General features: G+C 39.4%; 1 protein-coding gene across 1 annotated transcript in view; it reads right to left on the bottom strand.

Moving 5' to 3' along the window:
• Positions 1 to 8,386: 8,386 nt before the first annotated feature.
• Positions 8,387 to 15,125, bottom strand: part of ZW10 (zw10 kinetochore protein) — a 41,369-nt gene continuing 34,630 nt past the window's right edge. Inside the window, exons 13-16 of the mRNA XM_033121536.1 lie at positions 14,032 to 14,162; positions 13,005 to 13,136; positions 12,000 to 12,202; positions 8,387 to 8,982 (exon numbers count right to left, since the gene is read on the bottom strand). Of these exons, the coding sequence (XP_032977427.1) occupies positions 8,862 to 8,982; positions 12,000 to 12,202; positions 13,005 to 13,136; positions 14,032 to 14,162 (587 nt within the window). The 3' untranslated portion in view covers positions 8,387 to 8,861. The remainder of the gene's footprint in view (positions 8,983 to 11,999; positions 12,203 to 13,004; positions 13,137 to 14,031; positions 14,163 to 15,125) is intronic.

Raw genomic sequence — 15,125 nt, forward strand, 5'->3', positions numbered from 1 at the left:
AAAAAAAAAAAAAAAAAAAAAAAACCTCATTTGTTGAAAACCTGACTCCGGTACCTCAGAATGTGACCTTGGTTGGATATAGGTCATTACAGAGGTAATCAAGTTAAAAGGAGGTTACTAGCATGGGTACCAATCCAATACGACTGGTGTCCTTTAAAAAGGGGGAACTTGGACAGAGACACACACAGAGAGAAGATGATACAAAGAACACAGAGAGAAGATGGTCATCTGTAAGCCAAGAAGAGAGGCCTAAAACAAATCATTCCCTCACAGTGAGACTGGGTAGTCGGCATGTTGTTAGGCAGACAAGAGAGTCCCTGGTGGAATACACAAAGACAGCCATATCCTGAAACTTCAGGTTCTGAGATAACTCCTTCACTCCAGGACAAAATGTAACAGTGCCTTGAGGTTAATAAATTATCCCATAAATCCCTTTTGGACAAACAGAGCAGATGTGATAGATAGAAATGGGTTATTTTGCTAATGCCTCAGGATGGGCAAACAGAACAAACCTGACAGATGAATTCCATTAAAAGGCACCAGCTCCCCTTCCCCAAACAGGCAAGGGAAGGTGTAAAAGTAAGAGCTTTTGCCTCAGTCAGGGGACATCCCATTCGGGACCCCTCCCGCTCAGGAGCTCTGACCCTTTGCTTTCAATAAACTATCCTCTTTTACAACTCCTTGCCTCTCCCTGGTCCGTACTTCCATTCTTCAGTCTCACGAGACATGATCCTGGCACCCACTCAAAAATCTCCTACATCAACAGCCCTCAGAAGGCACGAATCGGCCAACACTTTGATTTTGCATTTCTAGCCTCCCGAATTGTGAGATGAAACATCTGTTGTTTAAACCACACAGTATCTGGTGCGTGGTTACATAGCCTGGGCCAACTAATACATCTGGAGACATATGAGAAGCAGGAAGACCGCTGGAATGAAACAAACTTGGGTTGCATCCCTGACTTTGTACTACGTACGGTGTGTCCTTAGGCAAGACACTTAAGCATTCTGTGCCTTGATTTCTCATCTGTAAAATAGAGACAGTAATATCTTCCTCAAAGGAGTGTTCCTATGGTAATGTGAAAAAATACAGCTTTGGCTTATACAGATCCAGGTTGCACACGGTCCCTCGGCAACGAGGCATTGTTGCCAGTATAAATTCTGACCACCTACCGAATATTGATGACAATGAGTACACGTCGTTTTTGTAAATTAAGTACAAAGTGAACATTGGCCAGATTACCACACCCTCTAGGAGTTCTGTGAACATTATGATGAATCTGTCCCTTCTCACTTCTTCCTGCCCCATTGAATTTCTCACACACTCGCTCATTCTCTCTCTCTGACTGGAGACTTCAGCTTTCTGCTCAGAAGTCCCTCGCCTGTTTCTCCTGCCAGACGTAGGCCAGGAGGGGAGTTCATTCAACAGCCCCCAGGACCTGCCTCTACACCACTTTGCTCTCTCCTGGAGACAGCCATCCAGACTTTGAGAAAAACTGTCTGTTTTGGTGCCTGGTTAAAACAAACAAACAAACATTGTTACCTACCCCCCCACCTCCACCCAAAAACAATCATCATCACAAGAAAATCAAATGGACATCCACTTCCAGTAACAATAATAATGTCATATAAAGCTCTATTTGTCCAGAATTATTGGAAAATTGGCTGTTTCGGTTAACTGCCCATCTGTTTAATCAAAGCTGCCCTATCAAAGCTGAAGATCGACTTTCAGAGAATTCAAATGTGAATCAACTATGCTAAACTCCCAGTGCACTGGGATGGTGTGACCATTACAGGTTCAGAAGCCCTGCAGAATTTGGCTGGGTTTCAGGGACACTATCAGGGCTTCAGTTAGTGCTACAGAGTCCTGAGAACAAGAACCAGAGGTAGTTTGTGCCTCCAGGCAGTATAAATTCTCAACAAACATGCTTTTAGACATATACATAAATACAAATATCCACACACAGTTCAGTGAAGCCACACTCCTGGGACCCAAATCAAATCCTTCCCATGTCTGAGGTCTCAAGGGTTTCTCACAAGGACACTCCAGCTCATGCCACAAAGGTGGCCCTGTTCTCTTTATTTGGGCCACGTTGCCACATTGTGTGGGGCTGACCTCCAATCAGCCCATGATTATTTATTAAGCTTACTCTGCCCAGCTCCATATTAAGAAAAGCATTAGATACCATCCCTGCCCTCAAAGAATGCCAGCGGAGTTGGAGAACTGCCTACATAATTAAACTGGATCGTCTGCACTGTGCTGAGCACTGGAGTTACCATGTCTGTGATCACTACTCTGTGTCAGGCCCTATGCTGTGTGTTTTCCATAGATGATCTATTTCATCCTCCCAACAGCCCCATGAGATCGTTTATATTATTATTTCCATTTAATAAATGGAGATTCTGAGTTGAGAATGACTGACTTGTCCAAGGTCACAGAGCTGAGCAAATGCAGGCTGGAGTATGACACCCAGGTCAGGGTGACTGCACCGCCCATGCAGGCACCTCACCCCTCCAACCCCGCCTCGTGCCCTTCCACTCATCCAAGTCCAGCTAGACCGGCGGGCCACAAAGCTCCTCCAAAGGTTCAGAATAGGGCCCTTCCGCTCTTCCTTCCCTGCCCTTTTCATCCCCATGGCTCCTACTAATCTTTCCCAAGATAAAACACAAAAACAGAGAACTGAGACTAGGGGCTTCTTAGAAGCCCCTTTCTTCCACTCCAAAGTAAACTCCAAGAGGAAATATACTTCAGTGCAAATCAAAAAAAAGGTGTTTATTGTCTGTGCTTCATGGAGTATTACTTTCTTAATGAGACCGTGACTTTTTTATAAGAAAGAGTTGTCATTATAGGTCTGCTTCTCCTCTGACTGAACTACTCTTTCCTTCTTACTGCTTTTCTGGTAGAAAGTTGTAAAATACAAACAAAACCCAGAAAGTGAAGAGTCTATTGAGTTCTCAGGGATCCCAAGTTAAATTCTCACAGGCTGATAAAGTGAACATTAGACAACCAGGCACTTGGGGTAAAGAGGAACAGAAAACGAATTAGAAATACTGCCACATGCATTTACTACAGCATCCCCCAGCCAGGTGGAGGAGGTGGCTGAGTATTTTCCTAAAACGAACAAGAAATTGACACAGGGATGTAGGGGATTTCAGCTGTCTATAAATCTGCTGGAGTTCTCACTCTGCTAAAAAACAGCATGGCCAATGTGCTTTTTAATCGCCTAGATAATAATTGCTTTTCAAAAAGTCAAAGAAGCAAAGAGGGGAACTTTTTATCCAAAACACCAGTTAGAGAACAACTGCAAATTTCAGAATAAGCCAGGAAGAAATGATTTGGCCTAGGCACAGGCCCCAGCTTTCAGAAAGCATATTTCAAAGAGCACAGAAAAATGTCAGAAATTGTCTTACAGCCATAGACTTTAAAAGACATCACCCTATGAATAAAAGTGGAGGTAGAGGGGCAGTTCAAGACTGAAAATCTGACCCTATAATACAACATAATGATACAACAAAAAAATCGGTGTGTAGCTGCAAATGGAAACCAGCAATGAGTACTAGAAAACAACAAAAACAAACAGGTCCTTCATAAGTAAAAATATAAGGACGGCGGGGACATGAAAAAAATAGTGTCAGGAAGATCAAAGCCCAGAATATGCCTAAGTTTATGAAAAACATTATTTCCAGGGATTTTGGGGTGGGGGTGGGGAGGGAGTATAATCAGTGAAAGAAAAGAAGTAAGAGTTGGGCTATACTTAAAGTAGATAATGTGCTGTTTAAAAAATGACAGAAAGAAAGCTGAACAACTCAAATACTATTTTGAGTTCTGCATCACTATTCCCTGTTCTGCATCAAGGAGAATTATCTTCAACCTGGAAAGGACTGAACAAACATGGTTGAGAAAATGAAGTCTAAGATAGGTTAGGTGAAAAGGTAGAAAAAGAAAACCTAGGTTTCAAAAGAGTTCACAATTATAGACTTAGATGAAGTATATCCCATGGGACTTAAAAATAAAAGAAACTGTAGATATAATCACAAAGCCATGTTAAAGAGTTTTTGAGATGAGCCAGCGTCCCAATTTTCAATAAGGGGGTAAAAGATCTATTGCTACTTCAGACCATACAACTGAAGTTAATTTAAAAGATCCTACAACAGATTATGACATAGATGTTTGGTGTTCAGGAAGTCCTAAATTTTTAAGCTTTAAGCAATAATACTGTTGACACAGAAATGACAAACTATTAAGACTTTGCATTTAGGAACAGAGCTTATTATTGAAATTAAATGAAATTTATAACAAAATTAATCTGACATATTTAATGTTATGCGTAATTTTTATCATACTGCATGGTAATCAAGCATAAATGGAGCCCTTCATGCAAATGAAAACAATTCATATTCTTTCAAAGCAGCATTTTAGAAGTCAGAGAATGTGGGAGACGGAAGGCAGCAGGGCGCTCCATACCCCCACACCACCCCACCCAGACAGTCCTTAAGGCAGGGAGGTGTCCTGCCTTAAATCAAGCCCGTCTTAGGACCAAGAGCTGGGGTTAAGTCACCGTGACTACTGGGATTCTCTGTGAAAGGAACCCAGGAAAATCTGGTTCTAAGGGGGCAGAGATGCTCTCTAATGAAACAGTCAGCATGAGGAAAGTCTTTTTGGGGCCCCTTCTGTGCACCCAGAAACTACGGGATTGAGTTAGATGGAGCAAGTGGCTCGGATGTGGTGGTGTTAATCAGCTGTCAGCTGCACGTGAGACGTCTGTTATTGAACACGCAGGGTCCAGGGAATGGTAGTAGAGTGATTACAGTGAGCGTGAGTGGAGAATTGAGGTTGAAGAAAAAGGGAGGGAGGCTGGCAGCTAGAGGACAACTCCTGCAGAGGAGAGGGGAAATGACTAGAGCTGAAAGGACGCAAAAAAAAGAAAGCTTCAAAAGAAACAAAATTCAGACTTTTCGTAGGAATGAGCCCTGGGTTTAAAATGATATGCTGTCTGAAACTGGCTTCAACGTTCCAGTGTTTGCAGGAGAAAGGAGGAGAGGCAGAGCTGAAACAAGCCAGGCTGTGTAACTGATGAAGACGGGTGATGGGTACATGAGGGTTCAGCATGCTATTTAATTGTTTATGTTTCCTTTTTTTTTTTTAAGCTACTAAGTTTCCCAGTGCACTCAAAGTTTAAAACAATACATCCTTGCAATGGCCTACACAATTTTGCCCCCTCCTCTCCAGTTACTACTCTAGTCTCTTTTCCTCCTACTCTGTTATTCCTTGAGTTCACCAGGCATATTCCTCCCACCTTAGAGCTTTGCAAGGGCTGGTCTCTGCTCAGAGTTGTCTGTACCCAGATATCCTATTCAGAATGGCAGCTCACTCCTTTCCCCCATTTCTGGAACGCCAGTAGAAATAAACATTTTTTCCATAACACTTAAAATCTTTAAGCATACTATCTAATTTACTTATTTTATGTTATGACCTGTCTGTCACCAGAATTTAAATCACAAGAGGGACAGATTTTTGTTTGGGGGCTGAGGGTTATTCAGTGACTGCAGCCATGCCCGGCAGCCAATAAATATAAGTGGAATGAATATAGGAAGATTTTAAACTGCTTATCAGGCTGAGACAAGGGCACAAGTAAGCATCTTGGGCCTTGGTACCAGTGTCTTCTTCAATAGCTGGAGGAGCTAAGACCTATCTACTCCCATCCCGCTCTTGCACTACACAAGAAATCTGGGGGAGTTGATTTCTGAGGAGTGAAGAACTTGTACATAGCTCATCAGAATTACTGCCCTCCTCTAAGCACATTTAAAATACTTGATTTTGGAACATCTAAGGCTATCTCCAGTTCTATCATGTGACATCACAAAATTCTTAACCGAACTCATGACAAAGTGAGAAATTTCTATCTAAACCATATGATAACTGAAAAACTTCTCAAAACTGGGGCTTCACAGCTTTCGGGAAATTTTAAGCTTCAGCAAAATACATTTTTAGGAAAAAGTTATGCATGTCACTAAATAAATGTTCAAAATCAGATCTATGATTAGGAAGAATGTAGGCATCAAAACCCCAATTTAAAGAGACTACTTTGTGCAAAGACTTCTTGTACGTAAGGCAATTTCTAATAACCTTATCCCTCCCTGCATTTACAGTTACCTCCATTCACTTAGAAGTTACTTCTATCCAAACTAGCTGTGGAGGTTCACAAACTACTTCTTTGGGCCAATGTTCTTATGACAAAAATATCTCAGGGGTGTGTGTGTGTGTGTGTACCATTCAGGCAGACACAACTGTGGAAAATCAGATAAACAAAAGAATGAAACCCTACAAAAGGCCGGGAATCAATGCCTTAAGTGACAGCTTAAATATGTGCAGGCGTGGGAAGGGGATCACCCACCCCTCCTTTAACTAATCAAAGATGCCCTTTGATCTGCTCACTAGTGATTGTTCAGCAACATACTGCGGCTTACAGCATAGATGCTGTTCGGAGTCTGGATGACTTTCCTGGGCTGACCAAGGCCACAACCTCAGCCCAGGTAAAATGGACAGGATCCTTGGCATCTATTTCCACAGACCAGGCCTAGATGCCTTGTGATGCTCTGAGTCCTGAGGAAAGAGTGCCATCTGGAGGATCTCCATTTGAGAGAGAAAACTGACCATCAAAGATGTCACCAACAATTCAGGAGCCACATAGTAACAAGAGTCACTATCAAGCCACCTTACAGATTTGTTTGCAGCCTTGCCTTTTTTACCTAAAACTAAAATCTTGGGGGAACCTTTCTTGAATTTCATTTCTCAAAGTCATTTGTATAGTCCTGATTGTTATTTGGGAAGAGATTCTTTCTAGTTGGCCGACCCATCCACTAAATGAGTCAAGCCTCCTACAGTTTCCTTCCTCCCATAATCTACACAATCTAAGGAAGAAGGTTCTATGCCCATTCCACCTCAGGTTCCCAATCAGAACAGGTACCTTCAAGGTCCCTGTAAGAGCCGCCTGAGCCAACTCCCACATTGTCAATCAGATGGCTCATCCCTACCCAGAATGAACACCCACGTAATCATCAGTTACCGATTGTCTTGGCCAGGGAAGGATGGAGTATGTCCATTCTGTGTGCCACGGTATTCAAACTATTTATTAGGGGGAATAGTCCTGAGGACGGTGTCTACACAGCCTCAGAAGAACTACAATACGGTTTTCTGTGCTCCTGGAGGGAAGGAAGGAGGGAGGAGTATGCTTTTCAGTTATAAGAGATCCCACCCCCAAATTGCTATACCTGTCAAGCTACAGGAATAGCTTTTACGAACAAAAGAAATCTGATCTGTGTAATGCATTTATTTCATTTATGTCCTGTGATGCATTTATTTCAGTTGTCCTTAGTTCCCCATCCTCTCAATTGCTGAGAGAAGAACGTTACCTGAAAGTGAATTTTCAAAAACAGGTATTTTCTTCACCTGTGAAAATGGCCCCTTCCTCCTATCTCAAGAAAGACATCTTCTTTGTTCTCAAAAACCTAAAGTTGGTTCAGGCAATTATTTTTTCTGTGAGTTCTCATAGTAGGACACGTCGAGTACAAATAGCTTGTCATTAACCAGAGCTGAGTTCTGCTATAAAAAGAAAACCAGTCTTCTTTGTTAATCATTCTTCTATAATCCCTAAATATGTAAAAGAAAAACTAAGCAACCAGAATGACTAGGGGTTAAGCCAGAACTAAGAATGAAAGGGTGAAGGCAGAACATCTGAAGGCAGGAGGAAAAACAATTTGCCCTGTGTGTGCCAGGGATCTGCAAGGGTGGGGGGAGGGGAGGCCGAGGGAAACATGCCCACTGTACTGAAAACTTCCTCCAGACAGCACCTTCCTCAAAAGCACATCAAGCTCACACCATTTACCCTCTTTTCAAGAGGAAACCATATTGCAGTATGAAGAAACACAATCCAGAGCCCTACAGAGACCCAGAATAGCCTTAACATACTATATACTTCCAATGGCTGCAAAGAGTTAAAAACACAGTAAGTTGAGTTGAAGGATTACTTATGTCCACAAAGAAAGGATACAGAGCCCAGAGTTAGGGCCTCATGGCACATACATGCTTATGTAACACTGGCAATTTAAAACCTTTGCCATTTGATAAGGTACAGTAAAGATAGAAAAGGAAGAAAAAATAATTCAACCAAGAAAAGAATTAAATGAAATAGCAAAAATACCAAAAATTTATACTGAAAGCTCTAGGAGTCCTAGGGATTCTGAGAAATTATCAGATGGTATTATGAATAAAGAAGATAAGTCAGTCAGTTTTGTGAGGATCATAAATGTCAATAAAAAGAATGGCATAGAGAAAACATGGTCTCTTGTTCAAAGCTTCCATGTTATTATTAAAGACACTCACCATTAAAAGCATTATTTATTGGACAAAAATCTTAAAGGAAGTCTTCTTAATTCCTGCAAAGACAAATATGGTTCCCCTACCCCCCCAAAATATATATCCCATTTGCTTACAAATTCTTTACCCTGACTCTTGGAATCTCCTGGATTCTTTGATCCAAGGCCTGGGCTGACATATACAATGGATACCGTTCCCAGAGGGCTCTGGAGGCAGCATGAAATAACACTGCCCTACAGTTTCTGATCAAGAGATGGTGGCTAGAAAGTCAACAAACTAAGGTGCTTCACTTGACATCTCAACATCCAGTTCTTCAACATGGCCTCATACAGGCCAGGAGGTAAGGTGTTCTTAGGTAAAATAAGACTTCCATGATATATTGATTCACCAAAACCAATGGGTGATTCCACGAAGTCTCTAAAGGAGTAATTATGTCAAGAGAAGAATCCACATAGTCAAGACATTGTTTTCTTACGAAGGTGGAGCTATTTAATCTTAGCAAGGGCAGCTGCTCTTCTTTCTGTGTTCTGGAACAAGGCACGGATTAAAGCTTTTACTTCACTGGAAGAGAATGCAGCTGCCAAAGGCCCTTTTCCATCTGCCCACCTGTAAAATAAAAGATAAAATTCTATTTTCAATTATGTCTCTGAAGTGTAAGAAAGATTTAAAAATTGCTCATTTGATCCCAAATACTTACAAGGTCTGACAATTAAGTTCGCAAACTTGTTGCAATGATGTTGCTAACAGAGGGATTATTCATTATGAATTTGTACCAACCGGACAAACAGTTAACGAAGTTTACTATTTGGAAGTGCTGAAAAGGCTGCGTGTAAAAGGTAGATGAAAACGACCTGAATTTTCGCCAACAATTCATGGCTCTTGCATCACAACCATGCATCAGCTCACATGGCACTGTCTGTGAGGGTCTTTTTAGTCAGTAAACAAATAACTATTAGAACACCCTCCCTACTCACCTGATCTGGCCCCCAGTGACTTCTTTCTTTACCCGAAGATAAAGGAACTATTGAAAGGAAGACATTTTGATGACATTCAGAACATCAAGGGTAATACGACGACAGCTCTGATAGTCTTTCCAGAAAAAAGAGTTCCAAAATTACTTTGAAGGGTAGACTAGGCGCTGGTGTCAGTGCATAGCTTCCCAAGGGGAGTACTTCAAAGGTGACCATAGTCATACTCAGCAATGAGGTATGTAGCACTTTTTCTAGGATGAGTTCGCGCACTTAATTGTCTGACCTTGTATTTGCTTTAAATGGAAATAAAACGAAATGAATCTTGTCCTCCTTTCCCTTCTTTATGTATCTACCACTCAATCTCTTTGACCTCTTCTGCTTCTTGGCTGCATTTTGGTATCGGCACAGACAGATGAAGAGACCAAGTTAGGAAGATAAGACTATTCTTCCTTATTGTATACTCACTAAGTCCCGCTTCAACTTGACAATTGAGACCACATCCTCATGTTATATAGAGTACTGGGGTCTGTAATTACTTTAAAAAGAGCCGCAGCCAACAAATTTTAACTGACAAAGGATTGGTGTAAAAAAAATACATAGACAACTCCCATGAATCAATAATGAAATCACAAACAATTCAGTAGAATAAAGAGAGAAAACTATGAACAGGAATTTTACAATAGAAGAAGAAGGAATGATCAATGAAAAGATGCTCACTGTCATTAGAATTTAGGAAAATGTAAATTAAAATGACAATGAGCTATCATTTCACACCAATTAGATTAGCAAATCGTTTCAAGTCTGATAACCAAATACTGGTAAAAAGGTAAAGCGACAAGATAAATAAATTATGAAATATTTGTATAATGGAATATGATACAGCCGTGAAAATCAACCACCATGAATGAATTTCAAAAACGTAATACTGAACAAAACAAAGCAAGTTACAGAAGATTCCACTTATAGAAAGTTCAAAAACAGGCAACTCTAAACTTTATATTGTTTGGGGATATGTGCAAATGTGGTATAACTATGAAGAAAGGCAAGGATACAACACAAAATTAAGGTAGTGGTTACCTCTGGTGGGGAGCATTTGGAGAGGGGTACGAAGGGTCTTCAAAGGTACTGGTAAAATTTTTCTTCAGTTGGGTAACAGGTACACAAATATTTATTTTACTTTTTCTTTAAATTGTAAGTATACATTATACATACTGTACTCCATATATACATATATATTTTATCATTTTAAAATGTTTAAACTATTAATATATGACTGGAGGTGATTTCTTTGGTAAAATACTTTTCTCAATTAGTTATTTTATTATTCTTGCATTTACTGAAATCTCTGGGAGAAAAATAATCTTTTGGGCAGAAAACAAGAAGCTAAGATATACCAGTATTGTCATTTTTCTCATAGCAAGGAATTAATGATCATTTTTAGGCTGTAAGAGGACCCTTTAACAGCAGAAAGAAAAATTCTCATCTGCGGCCCTCTGGAGTCTTACCTGAAAAAATCTTATTACCCACTAAGGATTTGTAAGTAACAAATAAATCAAATTTTGCACTAAATATAGTTGAAGGTATTTTGATGTGATTTTGTTCAAGCAGAAATCTTATTTACAGTGTTTTAGAATGGACAGTATTTGCTGAGAACAATTCAGACACATCTCTAGGATGGCCGGTCTAATATAATTGGGATCTGCAATAAACCAAGCTAAAGCAGATAAACAAGTAGCTACAGGGACGGAGAGGGACCTTAAGGCCTATTCAGGGAGCTCCCTATGCAAGGTATGCATACGCGTTAATAATCTACCAAGACAATAATAAAAGCGTCCATGGGTATGTAACCAACCCACATGTATTCTGCTTTGTCCAGTAGCAATGATCTCCGCACACTCAGTATGACACGATGTAGACAGCACACAACTACTGGGCACTGCAACATCAACTGATGGTGTTCAGAGAAAACATCATCCACTACATTTCAGAAAAGGTGAGTCCCTTCCATGTGTATGGCGCTTAATCTCTAAACCTACTGTACTCCCTGCAGAAAAACTGCTGGTCAAACAATGGTTTGAGGCTGAATAATACACATAAAATTCACTTCTCCATGAACGTGTCAAAGCCAATGCTAAAATGCATCTGCTGTTGGTTAAAATGGGCAACAATTTCCATCTAGGTTTCAGAAGGTTGTACTTCTTAGAAATGCAAGATCGTCTGTACAGCATGCCCAAACAACATGTTCAAGACCAAAATAATATGAAGCATGAAGTAGTCAACAAATACGAGAAAGCGGTTATGAGACCCACTATGAAATAATGCAAAGGCCCAAGCTACTGCTATTCAATATGAAACTCTTTCCTGAGTAACACTAAGAAACAGAAGGAAATTATAATAACTGTGAATGGTGTCAGATGGGTACAAGAATTATCGGGGTGCTCACTTTGTAAGATATATAAGTGTCTAATCACTGTGTTATACACCTGAAATTAATATAATATTGTGTATAAACTGTAATTGAAAAAAAATGTATAATCTCCGCCCCACACATATACACACAGTAAGAACCAGAGAAAAGCACTGCTATCGATGGCACTGATACTCTTTGGAGCTGTGAGGAGATATACACCTCTATGGAAGGGTTATACCCACCGATCCCCAATTTCTTGCAGGCTGGCCTGTAACATTATCATCAATTCTTTGAACGGCATCCATTTTGGCACATAGACTGGAACCTCTTCTTGATATTTCTTGTTCTTGTTTTCTTCACACAGAGGTGCAAATACTTGCGGTCCCTCATCCATCACTGTTTTGCATAAGGAATACAATCTATCACCATCTTCAGTAGAGATGTCCTGATTTTGCACAAAGGGAACACAAAAGAATAGAATTGGGCCAGCTTTGTAGTAAGGAAAGAGCAGTTCTTTGGTGCGTGCTGTTCAGGGGATCAGCCACATCAAGATGTTTTCCAACCAGCACACCTTACTACTAGATACTAGATTTCATCAGCTCTCTGGCAATACTTCTAAAGCAAGAATGACACAAAATATGTTTCAACAGATTGTCAGTAAGTTAGTTTGCCTGCATGAAAGAGCCCATTTCTCCAGAAGAACATAGCACAACTTGCTGCAAAGCAGGGGATGTTATTACAAATAAGGGTTTAGCCAATCTGTGCTGTAGAGGCATGAGTTGGCAAAGTCCAGATGACATCTGCATTATCATACATATAATCCCAACTGCAGGAGTGTTTTGGGAAAGTGGTGCCTGCACAAGGCTGCATTTCACTTTACTAAATTAAACTTAGTTCACTTGCAAATTAAATAAATATATGACTCCATACTTTACTGTCCATCTCAGAACTACACAGTTTCCTACCTCCTCATTCATAATTTACACAGATGCTAGATGGACAAGTGGTGTAATCCTACTTTCTTTTATAGACATAAAAGATAGAGATTAGTTAAGTCTCCAGGAGGACAGAATTAAGATAAAACTTAACAAACAAAAAACCAGTAATAATGAGTTAGACATAAAACATAAACAATTTCTTCTTCCATCTTATTAACTGAAAATGAGACTTCAACACATTTTTAGTAAAGTGACAATCTGGAACAAGAATTGCATCTCAAGTGTGGTGAGGCATCTAACGGCTCTTACCTCTAGGGCAGTGATTCTGCCAATGATTTCAGAAATTGCAGTATTAAGTAAAGTCCCCATAGCCTTGCAATATATATTCACTGGCAGGACATCCTGCCACACAGTTCCAAGTCTCTTTAGTTGGTGCAGCACCTGTCAGAAGAATACAGCTATTTACACGGAAGAGAGATTGTTGCAACTTCTACTTTCCAGACTTACATTTATCATTTGTGTGTTTATGGGAGAAGAGGCATTATATAAAGGTGAGGTAAAGTAATCAAGAATATGTGTTTCTTGAATATTAAACCTTAGTGACATCACTGCTAGATGAAAAGTAGACTTATCTTGAGGATGGAAAAATTATAGTAAAAAGATAAATCACGTAGGAGAGAGGGGCATTAAAATGAAAGCTAGTATTTCAAATTTCCCAAACCCAAGTTCATGGGTTAAATATTTGCTATGACAGGTTTATTAATGACTACCGTGTGTCCCCGAAAACAAGACCTAGCTGGACAATCAGCTCTAATGCGTCTTTTGGAGCAAAAATTAATATAAGACCTGGTCTTATTTTACTATAAGACCCGGTATAATATAATAAATATAATATAATAAATATATATAATAATATATATAATATATAATATATATAATATATATATATATAAATATATAATATATAATATATAATATATAATATAATATAATATAATATAATATAATATAATATAATATAATATAATGTAATATAATATAATATACCGGGTCTTATATTAATTTTTGCTCCAAAAGACGCATTAGAGCTGACTGTCTGGCTAGGTCTTATTTTCGGGGAAACACAGTAGTCACACTATTGGGGTAATCGAAAGGTAGCTTCCTGTTGGGAAGGGAAAAGGTCACAAATATGACTGTAAAAGGTGCCCAGATTTTCCAATGAGGTGTTGTGGGGAATCAACTAATCTACCTATACATATTCTTTGCTGCTTAAAAAGGGGTGGGGGGAGCATTTAAAGATAGAGTTCAAATTCCAGAGCTAACAACAGCCTCCCACCTGACGAACTGCTTTACTTGCTGCAGAATAGTTCTCTTCATCGTCCATGTTTGAAAAGTTCCGAGCACTTGATAATCTTTCCAGAAGTGCTCTTTTCTGTGCCCGCATTTGGGCCAAAAAACACTCTGTCCCTATGATGAGAAATTAGAATCAAGAATTCTAAAAGTTGTTCAGTTACACACTGCAAATAGAAGGTGAAAGAGAAGCATGTACCAAGTATTTCTTCAGCCTACTTGAAAACACTTGCTAGATAACATCATAAAGCTGCCCTAAGCTTACTATAAAGAATCACTTCTAATACCGTGTTTCCCCGAAAATGAGACCTGGCCGGACCATCAGCTCTAATGCGTCTTTTGGAGCAAAAATTAATATAAGACCCGGTCTTATTTTAGTATAATATAAGACTGGGTCTTACATAATATTATATAATATAAAACTGGGTCTTACATAATGTAATATAAATAATATAAGACTGGGTCTTATACTAATTTTTGCTCCAAAAGACGCATTAGAGCTGATGGCCTGGCTAGGTCTTATTTAAACACGGTATATTAGCTAGTTCCTCCAAACCCACCCTCAGAATAATAAGTCTTTCCCAATACTTTGTCCAGAATCAGATAAGAAAAATTACTCATGTAGAAGCAGCAGCTACTTATTTTTCTGATAGATCTATACACCTAATGAAGTCAGGAAATTAAAAACCTAGTGAATCATATAGATTCTCTGCTTTTCTTAGGTTGTTACAGTAAACATATTGATTTACCCCACATTTTATTTTTTTTTATTTTAAATAATCCTAAGTGAAGCTAAGGGAGGTAGAAGAGGAGAGAGCAATCTTGAGGTTTTGCAAAACAAGAAGCACTGGCATTGGTAAGCTCTTACCAACAATTCTAACAGAACTGTCACAATACAAATCATATTATTTGTCATTCTACTGACATAACTCTGATTTGGTGAATTCACTGCACACCAGCAATGCAGTTTGGAAGTTTAATGTACCATGAAATCACATCATAAAAAAGTAATGCTTCCACAAAGAATGCATTCACTTTATAAAATTAAATAACTGGAAACACTTGCAAATTAAATGCCCT

This window comes from Rhinolophus ferrumequinum, chromosome 11 (genome assembly GCF_004115265.2).
Source record: "Rhinolophus ferrumequinum isolate MPI-CBG mRhiFer1 chromosome 11, mRhiFer1_v1.p, whole genome shotgun sequence".
Taxonomy (NCBI): Eukaryota; Metazoa; Chordata; class Mammalia; order Chiroptera; family Rhinolophidae; genus Rhinolophus; species Rhinolophus ferrumequinum.